At 45.1% G+C, this 15059-nt stretch overlaps 1 protein-coding gene and 1 non-coding gene across 2 annotated transcripts; both read right to left on the bottom strand.

The window, feature by feature from the left end:
• Positions 1-1130: 1130 nt before the first annotated feature.
• LOC124055027 (transposon TX1 uncharacterized 149 kDa protein) lies at positions 1131-4541 on the bottom strand. The gene is given in 10 exon segments (XM_046381621.1): positions 1131-2019; positions 2022-2207; positions 2210-2242; positions 2245-2513; positions 2515-2901; positions 2903-3459; positions 3462-3590; positions 3592-3854; positions 3857-4082; positions 4515-4541. Coding segments are annotated over 10 exon segments (2961 nt in total). The 3' UTR covers positions 1131-1135.
• Positions 4542-7668: 3127 nt separating this feature from the next.
• Positions 7669-7781, bottom strand: LOC124055108. The gene has a single exon (XR_006842569.1). It is a non-coding gene; the product is annotated as a U5 spliceosomal RNA (small nuclear RNA).
• Between the last annotated feature and the right edge of the window lie 7278 nt (positions 7782-15059).

Below are 15059 nucleotides of genomic sequence, written 5' to 3' on the forward strand. Positions count from 1 at the left end.
GTCCTCAGTTACATCTACAAGTGTGCAGAGGATGTTACCAGTACCAGGACAGTAACCACCTACCCAAACCAGAAACCCTGGCTGAACGCAGAGGTCCGGTCTCTGCTGAAAGCCAGGGATGCTGCGTTTAGGTCAGGTGACAAACTGGCACTCAGGGCGGCGAGAAGAGAGCTGACTGCAGGAGTGAAGAGGGCCAAGTCTGCATACGCCCAGAGGATCCAGGGACACTTTGCATCCAACGATCCATGGAGCATGTGGAGAGGCATAAAGTGCATCACAGACTATAACACCAAAGATGCACAATGCCCCAGGGACCCTTCTCTGCCTGACGCTCTCAACAACTTCTTCACCCGCTTGGAGGAACCGGACACCCCCCTCAGCACCAGACTTACCCCCCCACCTGGTGAAGAGCCCCTCAGCATGACCCCAGCAGAAGTGAGGAAGACCCTCCAGAGGATAAACTCACACAAAGCTTCAGGTCCCGATAATATCCCAGGGCGGGTGCTGAAAGGCTATGCACATCAGCTCACAGAGGAACTGACGGACATCGTCAACACCTCTCTCCAACAGGCAACGGTCCCGACCTGTCTGAAGACCGCCACAATCATCCCCATTCCCAAGACCTCCACAGTCACGAGCCTGAATGACTATCGGCCAGTAGCGCTCACCCCGATAGTCATGAAGTGCTTTGAGAGACTGGTCATGGCCCGCATCAAAGACTGCATCGACATCACTGTGGACCCACACCAGTACGCATACAGAAAGAACCGATCCACAGAGGATGCTATATCTCTCACCGACCTAGAGAATAAGGACTCCTATGTCCGCCTTCTCTTCGTGGATTTTACATCTGCCTTTAATACAATCATTCCACAGACACTGATCCACAAGCTCAGTACTCTCGGACTGAGCTCCACTCTCTGCAATTGGGTCCTGGACTTCCTGACGGACAGGCCGCAGACCGTGAAGATCCATGACATCTCCTCCTCCTCCATCACTCTCAGCACCGGCTCTCCCCAGGGCTGTGTGCTGAGCCCCCTCCTGTTCACCCTGCTAACACACGACTGCTCAGCGCAACATCCTAGCTGCCTGATCGTGAAGTTTGCGGATGATACAGCTGTGGTTGGCCGCATTGTCAACAGCAACGAGTCCGACTACTTCTTCTTCTTTGTGGCTGTGTCCCAGGCCTGCCGCCTGCAGCAACAGCCATTCGCACAGCTGCTGCGGCCATTTGGATCACAGCCACGGGGGGGATCTGCATGCGCCATCTTACCAGCAAGTTTCTGGAGGTCCATATGGTGTCTTTGATGGCGGCTAGGGTGAGCCACTGTTTTGTGAAGTCCTGAGTTGGTGCTTGCTTCATTTGGCTCACCCCATACAGCACTAGTTGGGCAGAGAGGACCTCCCTTGCTGGCAAGTACAGGAATTTCTGGGAGCAGGCTAGTGCCCACAGTTCGATGGCGGAGCTGCACTCCCAGAGCAGGTGCCTCACCGGCTCAGGTGCGCCACAACCTGGTTGGGGGCAGGTTGAGTGCGTCGGCATGCCCTGGGAGTGCATTACGGACCTGACCGGGAGGATCTCGTGAGCCACCATCCACAACAGGTCCCGTAGTCTGTTTGGGAGAGCAGAATGGTTCACGTTGCGCCAAACATCTGAGGGCTCACCGAATGTGAGCCTGGGCACTGGGCTCACTTGTTCCCGCTCCTGCACAACAGAAATAAGACATTTGTGGTTGGTTAAAACTTTTGCATCCTCTTTGTCCAGTTTAAAATTTGTTAAAAAAGTCTGAATGGAGGCGTAGGCTGGTGGTAGGTTGAAGGCTGTAGGCACCCTGAGATCTCTTGTTAAAAGTCCCAGTGTTTGGAGGTAGGATCCCATCCAGAACCGGACCATCGCTGCTGTCTTGTGGTTTCTGGATGGGGCCGTTGCAGCTGAGATGTAGATTGCTGTGTATGTGCTTATTAAAAACAAATACAGGTCCGGGACTCCTTTTCCTCCTTTGTGTTTTTCATTTCTTTTCTCTTTAGTTGTTCCCATTTGGAGCTCCATAGGAAGTAGAAGATGGCTCGTTCCACGTCTAAAAGCACTCTCTCTGTTGGGATAAAAACAGAACTGACAAATAGAAACAGAGGTAAAATCACTGCCTTGGTTATTAAAATCTTCCCCTCCATGTTTAGTTGTCTGAGTGTCCAGTACCCAAGTCTTTTTTAACTTTCCCTACCTGGTCCGGCCAGTTGTTATCCCTCCCCTCTCCCAATCAAATTTTACTCCCAATATTTTCATGTCTGTGTCAGTCACTGTCACAGGGAGTCCCGCTGTTTCAGTCGCTGTCTACGGGCCGTACAGAAGGGCATTTGTCTTGTTTCTGTTAAGTCTTGACCCAGAGGCCTGTCCGAACCAGTCAGTCAAGTCCAGCGTCCTGTTAACGGATAAAAGATCAGAGCATAAAATGTTAAGATCATTCATGTATAAAAACAACTTGGATTTGATTCCTCCATTCCCAGGGACTCTTCCCATTGATTTGTTTGTCCCTTCTCAAAATCTGTGCCAATGGTTCTATGCATAGTGCGTAGAGGAGGGCAGATAAGGGACAACCCTGACGGACACCGCAGTTTATATTTACTGCTTTTGTCAGATGCCCGTTAATCACAAATTTGCTGGTAGTTCCCTCGTACAGCGATCCCACTCAGACTATAAACCTTTCCAGGAACCACATTTTTTGCAGTACCTGGAAAAGGTACTGGTGTGAGACCCGATCAAAGGCTTTTTCAAAGTCTAAATTTAGCACCATGAGTCTCAAGTTTTGGTCTCTCGCATAACAGATGGTGTCTCTGATCAGTACGAAGCTGTCCGTGATCTTCCTCCCCGGGATGGCACAGGCCTGATCCGGGTGAATCAGAAAAAAACAGGGACATAAGGGATGCTAAAAGTTTGCTAAAAAGTTTACAGTCCAAGTTTAAGAGCGTGATAGGTCTCCAGTTCTTTAAGTCAGATTTGTCTTTGTCTTTGTAAAGGAGAGTCACTATCCCTACTATAAAACTATCAGGTAGTCGGTCGAGATGTTCAAAACCCATAAAAACAGCAAGCAAGTCAGGTGCTAAAATATCCCAAAAGATTAAATAAAATTCCAGGGGGAGCTCATCTTCTCCTGGTGACTTCCCTCTTTTAAAAGCACAAATACATTTCTTTAACTTGTCAAAGGTAAAATCTTGGGATTAAAGCCCACTGTCTTTCACAGTTTGTTCAATAAAATTTAAAAGTTCTTCTGTGGTGTCTTTATCCAAGGGCTTTCTCTTGTACAACTTACTATAAAAGTTTTCTACAGTTTGGTTTATTTCTTCAGTTGTTTCTGCTATGATTCCATTGTCCGTTTTTAGGCATGGAATACTTTTGCTCTGGCTGATTGTTTTCTTAAAAAAGTATGTGCATTTTTCTCCTTCTTCTAATTATTTTTCTTTTATTATTTTTCTTTACTCCTCAGGATTACACCTTTGCTTTGGTTTTCTGCCAAAGCCGACATTTCTGACTTGACTTGTTCTATTTCTTCATTAAAACCCATTCCTTGTTGGCGCAACCTAAAATAAAATAAGTAGTCTTTTCTGCAGTCCCAGCATGCGTCAGTTACGTAAATCTTTTTTCTTTTTCCCTGCCTGTCTAAAGAAAGTCTGGGTCCTCCCTTTCACCATTTCTCACCACTGTGCATGTGTATCGTAAAAGTCTTGGATGGTCTGCCACTCTTTGTACTGCTCCCTGTATTGACTAACTAACTCTCTATCCTCTAAAAGGGAGCAGTTGAGTTTCCACAGACCCTTCCCAGCTGTCACACCATAAGAGAGTGAAAGGGTGCAGGTATCATGTGATCAGAAAAGAAAACAGGTGTCAATCTAGCATCGGTTGGTGGGCAATCTCGTGATAAAATATAGTCTATGCGAGAGGCTCTGGCACCATCACCACTGAACCAGGTGAAGCCCTCCTCTCTGGGATGCATGACTTTAAAACAGTCCAGTAGTTTAAAATCCCTGCATAGTTTCTGCAATAAAACCGATGTTTTATCCATTTTAAAATCTTCCCCTGCTCTTTCCTTATCATTTTTACTTTCTCTTTACTCTTTACTTTCCTTACATTTTTAATACAATAAAATCCTCTCCTACAACTAAAGGTACCCTGTCTAGCATGTGGGACTGCAATTCTTCTAAGAGTTCATAACTGTCATCTTTGTTGTTAAATATTTAAGACGTTAAAATCTTTTCCCATAAAAGTCGTGTTAAAAGTGCCCATCCATCTCTCACACAGTGTTTCCCTTTACCAAGGCAAGTGGGTTTTTGATTAAAATGGCCAGTCCATCATTTTTATTTTCACTCCATATGTAGGTTCCTGGCCACATCTTTTCCCATTGGTTGTATTGGTTTAAGAAGGGCAGCCTACATTCTTGTATTAAAAACACGTCTGACTTAAAAGAATTAAGAAAGGTTAAGACAGTCTGGGCTCTGACTCGTGACTTCACACTTCTCACATTGATGGTTGAGAAGGTGAGCGCCATGAGTATGATTAAAATGAACAGGTATATAATCTTAAAATTCTAGAAGGATAGGGTGCCGGTCTACACTGTTAAAAACACAGACCTAGTTTATTTCCTGTGAATGGCACTCATCCTTCACTCTCATGGGGGAAGAGTGCCGGATCTGAGCTACATTCCCCTTTCGGACTCTGGGGGTTCGCCTTTGTGGTACTCTCATATTGAACTTTAAGTCCTTCGGGTTGATTGCAGAGCAATTGAAAGAAATGAGACCTCATTTGGTGAATTTGAGGGAAAGACTCTGGGTTCCTCCACAGACGAGCTGTCAAAGGAGTTACCAGCTCTTCACCTCTTCTCTGAGGCTCCAAGAGACTCAGGGGACAATTCTGGTAAGATCCTCTTTGCATGCTGTGTATTTGGGGGCAGGGCTTCCTCGCTTTGCTTCCATTTTTGGAGCTAGCTCCGCCCACCATCTGCAACTCACCAGTTTCTCCACTGGTCCCTTCTTGTGTGGACTTTTCAGACTCCTCCCCCTCTCCCGCCTCATCTGATTCTTGTCCACTTACAGGATTTGGCGGGAGATTTGAATTTTCCAGCTCCGCCTCTTCAATTAACTCAACAAACATTTCTGTTCTTTGTCTATTCCCATCATTTTCATTAGATTTTGCACTTGCCTTCAACTTATTGGCAAAAGAATTTTAATTCTCCACAGAGGTTGTGTGGTATAATTTCTATGTAAGTTATGATGAGCTAAAAGTTATAGTATGCACTGCAATATGATAGCATGAAGTAGTCATGCTATGTTTCCATTAAGATTGAAAGAAAAGCAAGATACAGCTGTATTAAAAGGATACAACTGGTTAAGGGCCTGTAAGCTATAGAAGGTAAAACTGTAATTGTGAAACTGTTTTATGGTAGTGAAACACTGTCTATGGTAGCCATACACTGTCAATGTAATCTCATGGTAACTGCTGTAAACCTGAAAAAGAGCATTTATTGTAATCCTGCATAAAACAATTATTTTTTAAAAAAACAGCACAGAAAGAGGCCTGGAGATAATAGTGTCTGGTGCCAGCCGAAACTTAGGCCAAAACTGGAAGGCAGCCCAGAGAGGAGAACTAATGGTGTAAACTGTGCACAGAAGCACATAAAAATATAATGGTGTAAACTGTGCACAGAAGCACATAAAAATAATAATAAAATCATGAATAAACAGGTGCAAGATAAGGCCAGTGGAAAGTCCCCAGAAAACCTAGGGCAGGCCTACCTAATGGTGTAAAAAGTCACCACCCAATCCAGGACAAAAATAGAAACCTATTGGTGTAATAGAAACAAAGTTGGCAAAAGGGATGGACAATAGGCATGGAAAGGTCCAAACCCTAAGGTATATAATGTGAAGCCACCAGTCATTTTGAGAGAGACCCTTCACGTGTACCTAGTGTGCTTTGTGAACGGTTTTTCCCTTTTTTGCTGGCATTAAAGTCTTTACTGCTCAGAATCCTGTCTCCTGTTGATGATTCTACTGGACTTCGAGGGAAGATTGTCCTGAACAATTGGACACAGCTAAAACTTAGAAATTATTGTGGTGTGGCTTTGAGTCTCTGCTCTGAGCCTACACGACAGTTGCACCTTCTGCCATTGGTACACACCTCATAGGTGTGCCCAGTTTCTCTACATTTCCCTATGAAACTGGTCTGTATGGACTTTCTGTCTCTGGAACTGGATTGCCGCAACACAATTAATTACCGATCATTTCACGAAGTATGCTGTGGCAATACCCACAAAAAACATTACTGTAGCGCAATGGCTTTGGGAGCAGTTTTTCATCCATTATGGGTTTCCAGAGCGCCTTCACAGCGATCAAGGCCGTGATTTTGGGGCAGTTGTGGATCAGCGGTTAGGGTGTCGGACCCGTAACCGGTGGATCGCTGGTTCGATTCCCCGTACCGGTGTCCATGGCTGAGGTACCCTTGAGCAAGGTACCTAACCCCCACTGCTCCCCGGGTGCTGCACGCGGTCGCTCACTGCCCCCAGTTTGCTGTGTGTGTGTGCATGTCACTTGGGTGGGTTAAATGCAGAGCACAAATTTCGTTGGAGTGAGTTCCCTCCAATGACAAAATATGTCACTTTCATCTTTCATCTTAAACAATTTGCTGACATGCTTCTGCTAGGTGCCCGTGCTCACCACATTTTCGGCATAGCTTGGGTTGGCCCTGGTAATGAATGTAGCCCCTGTTATTTCCCAAAACTATCATGGATGGGAGATGCTTCAGGCCCTGGTAACCATGAGGGTCCTGCCATTTTTGAATGGGGACCCTCCCTGCGCAGTTCCAGATACCATCATCTCTCACCTTGGTAGCCTGGCCTTTAACAGTGCAATATCTTCCCAGCCATGAACAGATGTCCTCTGCACTTACAGTTTCATTGAACATTCTAACAATAACCGTTTTCAAGGCATTGTCAGTCAGTTTCTCTACTTCAAATGCAGAAAGCTGGGGTTTGCAGTCCTCATAATGCAGCCAGAACTCTCTGAGCAATATAGCTGAATGAAAACTTACATCAAAGCCTTTGTTAAAAGGAAGTGTCACTATACAGTTTATGTCATCAGGTTGGAAATTCAGGGTTTTCTGGACTAGCTTCCTAGAGAAGTTCAGTCTGGACATCCTCATGAGCTTTCCATCTTTCGTTTTAAAAATGAAACGTACACTGTGGTGCCTCTACAGGCCGGCATGGTTGGCCGACATGGTGGAGGTGCCACCAGCTAGCTAGTGGAAAGAGATGTGCAAGTCTATTAAAACTGGTAAGACAATAAAATAGGTAAAACAGAAAGATAAATAGCTAAAATGTCACTTACCTTCCGTTACGATTTGCCAGGTCAAGATGGAAAAACCGGCAGGATTAGAAGTGGAAAAAAAACCCCAATGAACTCCTATTTGTGAGTAAACTTGCAACTACAAAAAGCTGAAGTATTTTCACAAGGAGTGTAGGGGAATTTTCTCCAAAAAGCTGGTAATACCTTAATGCCACCGGAAGGCAAAAGAAATACCACCAAAAAGAGGAGCCAAAAGTCTAAGTCTTAAGTCTTAGTAGTCTTGTTAGCCCTAAGTCTTGTTAGCAGCATCTTAAATGACATTCACAGAAGCTGGAGGCTCAGCCAAACAGCAAAGCCTGTCAAAAATTGCTTCAATTCGTTGGTGCTTCTCTCCAAGGAAGTCTTTAGTAAAAGGTGAAAGACTTGTGCCCTATGAATAGAAACCAGAGTAGTGCAGCCCTCTCCTGAGTGGCGGCGAAGACCGCTGTGGTCCCAGCGACTACGGTTATGGTAAGGCACTTGTGGCGTGCCGTGCAGCGGACGCACATATTTTGCGACGTGATTATGATTCCGGCGGTTTCTATCTCAGCTAGCACGTGGGTCCGTGCCACAAACTCCTATCTCCCGCCCCACATGAAACCAAACACCAGCCGCAGAAGAGGCTCTCTCATACTCTCATTCTCTCACGACTGGCAGTGGGTATATGTATGCAAAATATAAAGGTGACGGCAGAATGTCTCCTTTCAGAACTGGAACCTTTCCTATAAAAGTCAGGCGCCTGGCCTTCCACAGTCCAAGTTTATCATGAGCTAGCGTTAAACGCGCAGTCCAGTTGGCTGTCGCACTCTTCGCAGACTCAAAGCTGACCTCCCAGAATCTTCAGAGGACCTATGCAGATTGAAAAAACCCCTGGCACATCCACCCTCTCTTTCCGCCGCCCACAAAACTTAACTGAGGATTTGGTGAAATGCAAAGATCCTGGGAAATCTTCAACGATCTTAGCAAGCGCGTGTGGCTATCCAGTAGCAGCGCGGTGTCATCCGCTCACTGGGAGAGCTTGAGTCGTAAGCCTCCACTGCCAGGAACCAAGAAACCTCTCGCACTTGGGTCCGCTCTGACGGGTGCAGCCCCAGGCTCCATGTAGAGAATGTAAAGCAGCGGGGAGAGAGGATGCCCCTGTCTTCCCCCAGAGTGTAGGGTTTTAAGGATTCACAGTCCCACTGATTAACAGTACCTCCAAGATTTGCCCTAGCATACTCCAGCTCTAATAGGGCTTGAAGGTGAGACACCTCCCCGTTTCCAAACCCTTGCCTTCATCTTACAATAACGGGTACAAACGGATTTTATCCTCTTTTTGGCCACCTGCCACCGATCTAATAACCCAGCGCATTATTGAAAAACAATGGAAAATGTTGGACAAAAGAGTTTTCTTCTAGAATGCTAATGTTAAGGCGCCCGAAAGCTGGCCCAGACACTGCCGACCACAATCGCACCTCCAAAAGGTAACCCGTTGTGATCAGAGAAAAAGGTGGGGAGCAAAGTCCCTGCAGCTCAACTAAAGGACTGTGCAAAGAAAATATAAGCCAAACATCTAACTATTCCTTGTGAATTACGCTACGTGGGACTGTCTGAAAGTGGCTTAACCAGAACCCTACCCGCTATGACTAGTTGTGGCACTCCTCCAAATCAGTTGAATCCCAGAGGGCCTGGAAAGATAGTCTATTGACATATAAAAAGGCCCTTCGTAAAGCCAGAACAGCTTATTATTCATAATTAATAGAGCAAAACAAGAACAACCCAGGTTTTCTCTTTAACACTGTAGCCAGGCTAACAAAGAGTCACAGCTCTGTTGAGCCTTGTATTCCTGCAGCTCTTAGTAGTGAAGACTTCATGAGTTTCTTCACCAATAAAATCATTAACATTAGAGAAAAAATCAATAAAGATCTCCCCAGAATAGCCAATATACTGCCAGAAACCTCTTTTAGTCCTACTCCATCTCTGGACAGTTTCCTGCCCTAGACCTCCCTGAACTGACCTCCAGCATTAACAAATCTAACCCAACTACATGTCTCTTAGACCCCATCCCAACTAAGCTCCTCAAAGACGTCTTTCCCTTGATTGGCGTTTCCTTCTTAGATCAGATCAACTTGTCTTTAACAACAGGTTATGTACCACAGGTGTTTAAGACTGCTGTTATCAGACCTTTGCTTAAAAAATCTTCACTTGACCCAGACATCTTAGCAAATTATAGGCCAATATCCAACCTCCCATCTTTGTCTAAAATACTTGAAAGAGTGGTTGCAAATCAGTTAACTGATCACCTACACAGGAACACTCTGTTTGAAGTGTTCAGTCAGTAATGATGTTTCCTCTTCACATTTAAGGGTTAACCTCGGTGTTCCACAGGGTTCAGTGCTTGGGACGATCCTGTTCACATTATACATGCGCTCTCTAGGAAATATTTTTTCAGAAACATGGCATAAACTTTCGTTGTTATGCTGATGACAATCAACTGTACTTGTCCTCAAAGCCCGATGAAACAGGGCCGTTAGCCAGGCTAGTGATGCCGATCTAGTCAGATTACAAAGAGCAGACCCCTCAATCAGCATTATCAAGTCGCTTGAGTCTGGTGAACCTACACCTGAATAGAAGGTGAAGTCACCAGAGCTGCTTCTGATGCTGAGAGATGAGAGATTTGAACTAAGAAACTCACTTTTATACCGGAAACGACATTGTGAAAACAGGACAGAATACCAATTTGTTCTTCCATGTGTTTTGAGGCCATCTGTTCTAATCAGTCTTCATGACGAGAAGGGTCATCTCGGCATTGAACACACCCTTGAGCTGGCCAGATCCAGGTTTTATTGGCCGAAGATGTCTGCAGATGTTCAGTCCAAGGTTAGAACCTGTCCAAGGTGTGTTAAGCAGAAATGTCAGCCAGAGAAAGCTGCACCCACGGTCAGTATCCAAACCAGCAGACCTATGGAACTGGTCTGTATGGACTTTCTGTCTCTGGAACTGGATTGCCGCAACACAATTAATTACCGATCATTTCACGAAGTATGCTGTGGCAATACCCACAAAAAACATTACTGTAGTGCAATGCCTTTGGGAGCAGTTTTTCATCCATTATGGGTTTCCAGAGCGTCTTCACAGCGATCAAGGCCGTGATTTTGAATTAAGAGTAAAATTGTGCTGATAGAAAATTTATTGCCGCCCCTTTAAGGGACGAGGCGCAGCGCCTCAGTGACGCTGTAGCAGCAGAGACCTGAAGGAAAAAGCAAAGGAGAGAATCGGAGAGAACATGCGGCAGTTAATTAGCTAATTAGTTAGTTATTAATTATTAGTTAGTTAATTAGGGATTATATGGAAACTAAGCCACACCAGTTTTGGTGAGTTTTATGTTCATTTTATTACGTTTTCGTCGCATTATCTTTTTTTGCCCTGGCAAAGAGCTAACACTGACAACGTAGCTGTTTACAATGAAAACCTTTGTCAGAAACCGTTTACCAGTCAATATTTTTGGTTTATGATTGTTGTGAATGTTATAAAATGTATATATACTGTCTAGATGGAAGATGTGTTCAGTAGTTTGTGTGGGAGACGGAGCCGTTAGTGAAAAGGGACCGCTCCGCCGCCATCTTGAGATGGGAAAGCACCATAGCAGTAATGTTACGACAGATATTGTGAAACATTTATTTGTGTAATTTGATGAGTTAAAAAGATTTGTTTTGTTTATGGCCTGTTACACAGGTCAGGTTTTATTGCTTGGTTGGAAGCTCGGTCGGAGCGAAGATTGGTCTGCAGTATGTGGGCCTGCGCACATTCACAGGCGGGAAACAAGATGGCGAGCCAGATCCAGACCTTCATCTCATCTTCTCCATTGCATCAGTGAGGAAATCCTCTGCGTATGGTGATTCGCTGCCAGTGTTAGGAGTGTTGGGATCTCTTTTTGAACAGGAAAAAGGACTGATTAACCTATTATTTTCGGACTGAATTGGACTGAAATTCCTTCTTGAACCTGCAGGGTATTCTGTTTTTTGTTTGTGTACTGTGTTTTATGTGTTTATTTTACATTCAGTAAATTACGGGCCCTTTTGTATTTAAAGCTGCGGTCTCTGGGTCTTTTATTTTTTGCCCCCCATTCCTCAGAGCCAAGAACTGACCCAGTGGCGAAGCACACTTGCCTCCCCGAGTGGGTTGATGTGAGAGAGTTAAAACAGAGTCGTTGAATAGCCTTAAAATAGAGTTATTTATTTAGAAACAAAGATCTTTGGAGATCCCACCACAGAGTACAAGTCTGTTTCAGCCAAACGCCAAGTGGGATCTGAAGCACTTTAGGAAGTACATCATTATATATACCTTAAGACAGGGGTGTCAAACTCAGTTGCACAGGGGGCCAAAACTCAAAGCACACCTTAGATCGCGGGCCGATCTAAAGTTAACACTTTGAACACATTTTTAAACATACAGAATAAAAACTGACAGGAATATCATTCCAAAATAAATAAAATAAATTAAAATCTCCTGTCAAAACAAGTAAAAATACGAACATGCTACAAAAAAAAAACTTTCTCACAAGAATGTTTGTAATAAGCTGAAAAGACTTGCAAGACATTATTGCTTGAGTAAATGGCATGATCTCACAGAGGACTTATTATGGCTCAATTAAAGTAGTTGGAATATAGTTTTATATATTGCTAGTGAACTACAATATTTATTATCACCATCAGGCATAGTTTCATTAACTTTCTTTGTAAAACGCAGGCCTGGTGTTTGTCACCATATGAGCAAGTAGCAGATCAGGAGATTTTGTGCCTGACATATCAATGACATGTTACGGATAAACAGAAATAAGCAGAGGAAGAAAGCCAGCCATTCATTTTATTTTCAGAAAAACACCACCAACATCAGTCTGAAAATGCCGTGAACACACCAACATGTGTCGGGTGATTGTACTGAAAGTGATGTTTGGTCGTCTCACGGCTGCTACCCAGGCCATTCGGTGTCTCCTTGTTAGCTCACAGATCCGAGGTCCTCGGGTTTGCGTGCACGTAGGAAATGAGAAAAAAACTCACCCGATCGTTTATTTTACCGAAGCGATCATGTGAACGACTGTGGCAGTTAACGACACAGCATGTCGGCACCATGTTTTAACTTGTTGAAACAAAACAACAGAACACAAAAGCAGCATCATGCAAGCAGCAGACGTAAACACACTTTTCAGTTGCCTGAAAAGCCCACAATGCACTGCGGTTTTCCCACTCCGATACATCACTCTTTCGAGCCCGGGGCGGCACAGATGAGCGTGTCGTGACCGTTTTCCGACAGGAGGGAGCAGTGCGCTAATTGCGCAAGTAGAGACGTTGTTGTTGTGCTGAAAGTAATTGTAAAAGAGCAAGCTAGGCCAACAAAATCAACAGTCTCGGTTGTATAAGGCAACAGAGCTCGACTTGATTGACACAGGAATGTTCCCAGGTAGCCAATAGTAAAGTAAGGCGGCAGTTGCGCTGCATTATGGGACCTGTAGTTCGTGTGTTATCAGCGCTTCATATTGGCGGGCCATTGGTCACAATAATAATAGATCTATATGAAATGAGCTCGCGGGCCGGATATAATTATACGCCGGGCCGGATGTGGCCCGCGGGCCTTGAGTTTGACACATATGCCTTAAGATAACACTGGTTGTTCGTCTCAGCACCTTTCCACTCAAACCAGAGGGGAGGGGTGGTGTATCAGTGTCGTCGCCTGTCGGTCAGAGTGACTGAGATATGGTATCCTTCTCCTGCTATGTATGACGCATCTAGTGTGCAGTACTGAGACAAACAACCAGTTTATACCAGATTATAAGATTGTGAATTAGACTAAAGCATATAACAGAATAAAGCATGGTAAATATTTATTAATCCACACTCCTTAGCATTCAATTATGGAGCGAACAACTTAAAAACACAGACTTTATCCAATCACATGGCATCTCGCAGGATATAGTCAAGCACGGGGCTCTCCATGGATCATCATCCCTGCAGGCAGGAAGAGGAAGCAGTGGAAGGAGAGAACACAAAAGCTGCCGAGCTGCCATGCTGCCGTCCTTGATCGGATGAGACAATGGCCACACAAATTTGCACTTCCCGGCATCTTCCTCTCAAATGTCAGATTCATTGCAAAATAGATGAGCTGAAGCTACCGATTGCTAAAAACAGACTCGTACAGGACTGTTGCATTCTTCTGCTGATCACGGAGACCTGGCTCCACTCATCCATTCTAGACACGGCCAACGAGTTAGCAGGCCACACAGCCCACCAACTTGACAGAGACAGCAACTCCACTAAGAGCAAGGGAAGGGGGTTATGCATCTTCGTGAATGACAACTGGTGCACCTGGAGTATATGATTGTCCAATCAGACCCTTGTATCTTCCATGAGAGTTTACTTTTGTCATGGTGACTGCTGTGTATATCCCACGGGATGTTAATGCTAACTTAGCCCTCAGCCACTTATACAAGGCCATGGACCTTAAACAGAACACCCACCCAGAAGCAGTTCACATCATAGCAGCCGACTTTAACTAGGTCCCTTTAGCAGGGACATTTTCAAACACCATGACCTGAAGGTGTACACCTCAACTTGCTTGCATCAAACACTGTGTTGACACCATCACAGTGGACAGACAAATCTGGATGTATTCAAACCAGAAGCCATGGATGTCAAATGAGGTCGGAGTGCTGTTAAAAGAGAGGAAAAGTGCCTTCAGGTTCGGGGATGAAACGCAGTACAGGGCTGCCAGAGCAAACTTGAGGAGAGGCATCATGGAGACCAAGAGGACATATAAGATTAAGATTGAGGACCGCTTTAGCAGCAACAACATATGGCAAGTGTGGCAAGAGGTCCAAAACATCAGCAATTACAGGTCTTACTGCAGTTGACAGTGATGCCTCATTAGCCAAGGAGCTAAACTGCTTCTTTGCCCGCTTTGAAGCTGGAACACCAGCTGCAGAAAGGCCACATCCACCAGCCCCCAGCAGTCACATCCTCACAGTGCAGGCACAGGAGGTAAGGCGCACTCTGTGGGAAGTGAATCCCAGGAAAGGTGATGAACGAGACAGTGTGACTGGGAGGGTGCTGAGAGCCTGTGCTGACCTGCTGGTGTTGTGGAAATTCTCTGCTGCTGGTGAAGAATGAAATAGAGACTTCTGCCGGCCGACAAGGTTTTTATTTTCTTTGCGAAGGAGCGGTCAGAATGATTGAAAGACCCCAAACATGGGGAGACCTACCTGAGGAACGCCCCTGTAATGTATGTTTCTTCTGTGTGCCACAGGAGTCGGTGCCTCTACTCAGAGCGTTCTTACACTTTTCCGTCTGCTACCGGTATGGGCATCGACTCGCTGGAGTGTGACACGCACCCAGAGTGTCCTGCAGGATTTTGCATGCAGGCAGGAAGTTTAAGAGGTCTAGACATGATAATTTAAAACACAAAAGGCCCTGGTCTCTTTGTGAGAAAGCTGGGTGTGGGGCATCTCTAGTAGCCAAACACACAAGATTTGAAATTATAACTACACTGGCTGAGATATTCGGCACCATATTCAGTGGTAGACGGCATTGCCACAGCTCTCTCCACCACACTCACTCATGTGGAACAGCAAGGGAGCTATGCCAGGCTGCTCTTCATAGACTTTAGCTCTGCTTTCAGTACCATCATACCAAACAGACTGGTCCAGAATGTGGGGGTTT

Source organism: Scatophagus argus, chromosome 23 (genome assembly GCF_020382885.2).
Source record: "Scatophagus argus isolate fScaArg1 chromosome 23, fScaArg1.pri, whole genome shotgun sequence".
NCBI classification, from domain to species: domain Eukaryota; kingdom Metazoa; phylum Chordata; class Actinopteri; family Scatophagidae; genus Scatophagus; species Scatophagus argus.